Genomic DNA, 7,500 nt, shown 5'->3' on the forward strand with positions numbered 1-7,500 from the left:
AGTGTCGGGGGGGAATTCTGAAAACTATGCTGTTGTTATTTCTTTTAAGAATCTTTGTTTATCATGCTTGTAAGTGTCTTGGGTATTTCCCAAGGGATATCACTATAATGGGAAATGGTGCTGCTCTACTTTTGAGTTAGTCCTTCAATATGAGCGTTGGCTGATACTTAACCATAGCTGGCTCTGATGTTCTCATTATTTTGTCTCGTATTGTCATAAATTGATTGGTATTTTAAGTGAAAATAAATACATTTCTTATAAATGTTCAATGGCTTTATTATCACTGAAGCTAACACTGTAACCTTAGATATATGTGTATATATATATATATATAGATAGATAGATAGATAGATAGATAGATAGATAGATATTATATATATATATATTATATATATTATTTTATATATATTATATATATATTATTTTATATATATTATATATATATATATAAATACATATACATATACACATATATACACATATACACACACATACATACATACACACACACATACACACACACACACACACACACACACACACACACACACACACACACACACACACACACACACACACACACACACATATATATATATATATATATATATATATATATATATATATATATATATATATATATGTATGTATGTGTGTGTGTGTGTGTGTGTGTGTGTGTGTGTGTGTATTTATTTATAATTATATATTTGTGTACATAAATACATATACACAGATATATATATATATATATATATATATATATATATATATATATATATATATATATATATATATATATATGAAGTTCCTCATAGAGAATTTGTGTATGTCATTTTTATCATCACCCTGCTCATTACCCGACCTTCTCAGATTCTGTTCTCTATCCTTTTCCCCTTTCGCTCCACCTCCTTCGCCCTCTACCCTCCCTATTAATGGACTCCTCCCCTTTTCAGCTCGTGATCTGGTTCTCCATGATCTTCTACGTCGCTGACCTGTGCCTTGACCTGTGGGTATGCGTGGCTCATTTCGAGGTGGGGTACCCGAAGTCGGGATGGTTCATCTTCTTCTGCATCCTTCTGCCCAACCTGTACGCGGGATACAAGTCGCTGCAATGGTTGGTTCTGGCGGCGATGTAAATGTGTGCTGAAGGAGGGTGGGAAAGTAGTGGGGGAGGGGGAGGGGGAGAAGGGGGAGGGGGAGGGGGGAGGGGGAGTGGGGGAGGGAGGGGGAGTGGGAGTGGGGGAGGGAGGGGGGTGGGAAAGGGAGGGAAAGTGAAAGTGTAGGAGGAGGAGAAGAAGAAGAGAAAAAGGAAAAGAGAAAGAAGAGGTAGAAGAAGAAGAGGAAGTAGTAGTAGTAGTAAGAGAAAGAAAGAGAGAGACAGAGAGAGAAAGAAAAAAGGGAGAGAGAGTGAGAGAGAGAGAGAGAGATAGAGAGAGAGAGAGAGAGAGAGAGAGAGAGAGAGAGAGAGAGAGAGAGAGAGAGAGAGAGAGAGAGAGAGAGAGAAAGAAAGAGAAAGCGTATGCGTGCTAGTGTCCACTTGCCAATGGAAGCAGAGATAAGATAACTTGCCGATAAGCTCCATGACTGAGCCGCGCCAACATTATGGCACAAAGGCCTGATACAACACCTCGGTATTAGTATACATCCTATAAGAAATAGATAAATAAGATTTCCCCCTAAAAGCGTCAATGACTAAAAAAAAATATTTGTTTCTCCAGGTACCTCAGAGCTCATGCCATCACTCCTCTTCGTAGACCTTTGATATGGATTATCAGAGTGATCTTCTTCCCAATTAGTCCCCTCCTCAGGTGGGTAGTTTTGGAAGAGAAGAAAGTTTCTTAAATGTGAATATATTACCCGACAAGAAATAATAATTAATGAAAGGCGAATCAGTCATTAAACATGAAAGTGTGTTTTTATTCCATGCTCATTTCCATTGCTGAGGAACTCCTCACCTTATAAACGAAACACCAACAGGTACATAGACGCCCTGATGTATGGGGCACATGCCCGGCAGGCGTGGAGGCAAGGCAACCTCTCGAAGGAACGCAAGAACTTCGAGAACTACCTGGTGGAGAGCGCCGAGGTGGCCATGCTGCGCCTCGTGATCATTTTCCTCGAGGACGCGCCCATCGTCGTCCTCAATCTCACCGAACTCATCAAGACGCCGCCCAGTCAATGGACGAACATTCAGGGTAAGGAGAAGGAAACTTGGTCCTTGAGGATGAGGTGAGGTCGTCCTTGGAGAGGAAGGGTAAGGGGAGGAGGGGTTTACTTTTCCTCATGAAGGAGTCGTCACGCGGGACTTACAATACTAGCATTTAGATTCGTATTCTGTATGGTATCATCGCATGGCAACCGTTAACCTTTATTCGGTAACCTGGAGTGACCTGAGATTAAAAACAAAGAGAGGCGAAGGCCGGCGCTTATGGTATTTATTATAAACTTGACTGCTCACTTGCGACTGTTACAAGAGTCAAAGGAGCAAGTGAGCAGTCTGGCCTGTTGCTGATCAATCAAAAGACCTAAGTTTTGAAAATGTCTGGAAATCGACATGGAAGACCTCATAGTGAACGAAAAGAGAATCAGAACAGTCAGTGAATCAATCTACCTCGGCCCTACGATTTCAAACGACTGTAATGACAGTAGAGAATTAGAAGATTAGCAATAGCAAAAAGTGCTGTAATTGGCCTAACGAATATATGGAAGGACCTTGCTATAAAGTTTAAAAGGAAAATGCAGATTCTGAATACATTAGTATTCCCGGTCGCAACATACGGGTGCGAGTGCTGAATAGTCATAAAGGCAGACGAAAAAAATGAAATCTTTCGAACTCTGGTGTTACAGACGCATCCTCAGAGCTCCTTGACCGTGAGAAGAAGTAGCGAGTGGGTTCTGGAGAAGGTAAGTGCGGCTACATTGATAACAATCATCAACAAGGGAAAACTCTCCTTCACTGACCATGCTGCAAGATGTAGAGGAATTGGCCATGACATTCTGTCCGGAATGGCAACCGGAAAAAAAGGAGGAGAAAGAGGTTGGAGGAGATAAGAAGATATATACAAGAGAGGCTGGGGGAGATCAGAAGATATATGTAAGACCTATTATAAGATATATGAGATATATAAGACTATATAATCTGCTGAGAGAGACGCAGGACCAAATAGCGTGGCAGCGGGTTCCCCCTCTCCCCGGAAAAAAAAAATAAAGAGCGTCAACTTTATGATTTGAAATATATGCCCTCGTAATTTTCTATTGAAAAATTGTTGATACAGGCGATGAATATATGGCATCTTTTGAATGTGAAGATTTGCTAGAAATTATCATCTATTATATAGTTACGCGTATCATTGTTATAAATTGTATAACTTGCAGAAATTTACGTATCGAAATGTAAAATGAAGGATGACATTTAGAAATAGTTTTATATAGCATTTATTGTAAAGCTACAAGTATAAAAAAGATAATAGCACATATTATATGACTAATATTTAGGATATGAACCTGAACGAGATAATGACTGTTCCTGGAACCACAATTGCCTCAAAAACAGTGATATCACTGACGCGAGGAATCGTCCCGTATATTAATGGGTTTCTTAGTCACCGTTTCATCATGCAGAAACTCGCCCGTTGTCAACCTAACGCTAAAAAGTTTCCCTCCTCGCCGACAGAGAACAAGCCTGACCCGGAATTCGTTCGTCTGGGTTCGGTCGTGGCTAAGCTCGCGTGCACCATGACCCTGGGCGTCGTGCACTACATGTCGTGCAACAAACTGGCGTGGCACTTGGCTAACACCCAGCAGCAGGACCGGCAGATGCAACAGCAGGAGGAGGAAGAGGAGGCAGCCGCCGGGAGGAGACCTAAACAACCATGGGAGAAGAAGGGAGTGCTTTCGTGGCCAGCCGAGGTTGCTATCTACTGCTGGCAGTTGTTGTCCATCGGTAAGTGAGTTCGAAGGCATTTTCTTTGATCAATTAAGGAAGACAAATATTTGGCCTTGCCAAAGGTCTCGGAAGGAACGGGTTTGGTTTGGTTTAATTGATATTTCGAATGGGTTTGAAATTTTGAAATTGAATTATTTGATAAAGGAAATAAACGAAAATTAATTTAGTCAACCTGTTTGATTTTACCAATAGTTTGAAGATGTCAAAAGAATGAGATCTAATTCGTTTTGGAGTTCAAACGAAAAGAAACGAAAATCTACTATTATTGTCGTTGTTAGCATGAGCCTCACTGTTGCCATTTTGCCTTTTTATCATGACCACCAGCTCCACATGGCAGTTATCCCCTCCACCCGCTAATCATTCCAAGTCACTTACTCCCCCCGCCCACTTCTCCTCGCAGGTTCACGCGTCGTGGCCTACGCCCTCTTCTCGGTGGTTCACTTCCGCCTGCTGTGGGTTCCCATCATGCTGCGCTGGATGATCCACTCCGTGTGGATCTTTTTCGACGTGCGGGAGATGTCCATCGTCAACTCTATCGCATTCGGGGGCGTCTATCTGTTCTCGTTCGTCACCACGTCGCCAGGACGCCAGGTGAGGCCCCTTGCTGGGAGGTTGCTCGGTGCCCCAATTTTTGCGAAAGTGATTTTGGTCATGGGAGTAAAAAGGGATAAAAGGGAGATTGGTAAATATATTGATGATAATAATAACATATATATATATATATATATATATATATATATATATATATATATGTATGTATGTATGTATGTATGTATATATATATACATATATATTTATGCATGTATGTATGTATTCATATATATAAATATAACTATATATATATATAAAAATATAAATATATATATAAATACATATGTGTATGCGCGTGTGTGTGTGTGTGTGTGTGTGTGTGTGTGTGTGTGTGTGTGTGTGTGTGTGTGTGTGTGTGTGTGTGTGTGTGTGTGTGTGTGTGAGAGAGAGTGTGATGTTTATATATCTTCACATGCATGATCGTCGAATAAACAGTCTGGATCGTCCCTCCTCAGATCCTTCGCATTCTCCTGTACTACGTCATCACCTTCGGCGAAAACATCATCATCGGAATCCTGTGGAGTTACGGCAAGCCGGACAACTACTTCCAGGAGACCGGTTTGGCCTTGATGTTCGGGGGGGCGGCGGGCGGCCTGCTGTTCCTCATGCTGTACTACGGCTGCTGCCACCCCGACAGGGAATCGACGTGGGGCTTGCAGTGGCTGCGCGAACGAAGAGCGAAGCGCGCGCAGCGGTCGGCTGTGGTGTAGAGGGCGCGGGACAAAAGGGAAGCGTTTTCATTTCATGTTTTATAAATTATCGACAACAATATGGATATTATTTTGTCTTCGCACACACGCACACGCACACGCACACGCACACGCACACGCACACGCACACGCACACGCACACACACACACACACACAGACACACACACACACACACACACACACACACACACACACACACACACACACACACACACACACACACACACACACACACACACACACACACACACACACACACACACAGACAAACAAACACGAACACACACACCCACGTTTCCACCCTTGACAATTTCTTTAAAGACAATTGAGGGTTATTTCAATATCCTATTCAGCATTTCACATCATGTATGAATGTATTTCTTTTTTCTCTCTCTGTCTTTTATGTGGGGATGCGTGCAAATATATAATTAAGCTTGATCAAGTGGTCACTGTTTCGATTTGTTGGTTGTAATTGTTGGCTGTCCTTCTCTGTCACGGTAGCTGTAACGAGAAGCACTTAATTCAACGATGAGTTAGACGGCCTTTTCGATTGATTTCATCGGGAAATTTAAGTATTTGGGTCGTGGCACTTGGTATCTAGATTTTATTGTGATTTTTTTATAATTTGGGTAAAGGTAACCAAAACAAGTATGTCTTTCCCTCGTGAAAGCTGAAACCAAGTGTCGTTCCGAAGGCGCTGTCACACTAGCCCTTTTCCGGCAATTTTCTTAAAAATTGTTAATTTTTGAGCGAATTGTCGTTTTTTTCCTAGTCAGACGATAATTCTTAGTTTCTGCGTGAAAACATTTCCGTCCTCTTTTTAGCCAAGACTTCTCAAATCAAGAATTATCATCAATTATAATCATATTTAATAAAATTTATCGTTCTTATAATATTATGAAATTTAAAAATATAAATATGCAGATCTAAAATCTATTTCCATAAATAAAATCTGTTTTCAGCGCTCGATTTGGTTGTTTACTTCCGTCAGCCGCCGAGCGCGACATTTCTCCTCCAGCTCCATGGACTCCGCCAATTCTCCTGCATGGACACACGCCCTTCAGAGGAATATTTGATTGAGACTATATTCTTGCATTTTCTTGTTTCTCATCATCTGCAAAAGCAAAAGCTTGTCGGGGCCATTGTTTACAACTGCGAGGCGAGTATCACGTGATTGAGCCGATGGCTCCTAGCTGTAAAGCGCTAGTGTGACAGTGCGCCTCCAAAAATTGACAATTAAAAAAAAAAATTGACGAAAAAACGACAGAAAATATGCTAGTGTGACAGCGCCTTTAGATATATTGTCTCGTAAATGTATATATATATATATATATTTTGTACTGCCCAGCAAATGTAAGATATTTTGTCACTAGCAGCTGACAAGCTGTCCTTTCTGTTAATATTTTCTAAGATTTACATGAATGCAGTCACACACACACCGTATATAGTAGTTATAAGTTCGTAACTGCTGTATCCGATTCCTTCGGGATGAGCAGTATGTCCAGCTAGTCATGTCGAGGGGAGAGTATACCCAACTAGTCTCATGAACGGGGAACCACATTTCCAAAGTTCAGAATCTTGGAAAACGTGATATGTGATCAAGGACATCAAAGACTGAAGTGTAAAACTGCGACCAGAAAGTGTTCTAAGGACAATGAAGACAAATTTAAAAGAAAAGGAAATACTGTTAATTTGTGTTCTTTCGGTGGAGTTCAGTTTTTTTACCCTGCACAAGTGCATCCTGTGTCATAGTGCTTTCTCTGAAGTGGCTTTTCAGTCGCATAAAGCTCAGAGCATTCATCTTTATTCTCTGTTAAAGAAGACATCAGTGATTACATCCCAGCAAAATAAGGAAAATCCACCAATTTATGCATCGTACTTACGAAAATGTGGAATGATTACTTAAATACGATTTCATACCTGGAATCGTAATATGAGATAAATACCTTGTGTTTTGAATGAAGGGAAAATATTGTGTCGATTTGAAGAGAAAAAAAACCCGCCATGTCATTCGGAATGTGCGCTTATCATTTGCGAGATGTCTGACAAACATAAAAGAGTGTTATACTTCAGAAAGTCACTCGAGACACTCAGTTCGTGGTGATTATGGGTGAGCATCGGTGCTTGCCCTCAGATCAGCTTCCTGAGATCTGTTTGCAGTGGAAACAGGAAAAAAATAACCAGCTAATTGTGTATATGAAGAAGTGTATATTACCAAAGGTGTTTTACGGTTGAATAAAGTATGGTTTATA

At 40.9% G+C, this 7,500-nt stretch overlaps 1 protein-coding gene across 3 annotated transcripts in view; it reads left to right on the top strand.

The window, feature by feature from the left end:
* The window catches only part of LOC122262770 (XK-related protein 6), a 22,154-nt gene extending 14,654 nt beyond the window's left edge, over window positions 1-7,500 (top strand). For all 3 annotated transcript variants that reach the window (XM_043030903.2, XM_086549577.1, XM_043030905.2), the window contains 6 exons: window positions 954-1,114; window positions 1,719-1,808; window positions 1,978-2,195; window positions 3,674-3,943; window positions 4,347-4,537; window positions 4,993-7,500. In XM_043030903.2, the coding sequence (XP_042886837.1) occupies window positions 954-1,114; window positions 1,719-1,808; window positions 1,978-2,195; window positions 3,674-3,943; window positions 4,347-4,537; window positions 4,993-5,247 (1,185 nt within the window). In that variant the 3' untranslated portion in view covers window positions 5,248-7,500. The remainder of the gene's footprint in view (window positions 1-953; window positions 1,115-1,718; window positions 1,809-1,977; window positions 2,196-3,673; window positions 3,944-4,346; window positions 4,538-4,992) is intronic.

Source organism: Penaeus japonicus, unplaced genomic scaffold (assembly GCF_977035675.1).
Source record: "Penaeus japonicus unplaced genomic scaffold, GWHDUDI00000001_assembly GWHDUDI00000022, whole genome shotgun sequence".
Classification (NCBI taxonomy): Eukaryota; Metazoa; Arthropoda; class Malacostraca; order Decapoda; family Penaeidae; genus Penaeus; species Penaeus japonicus.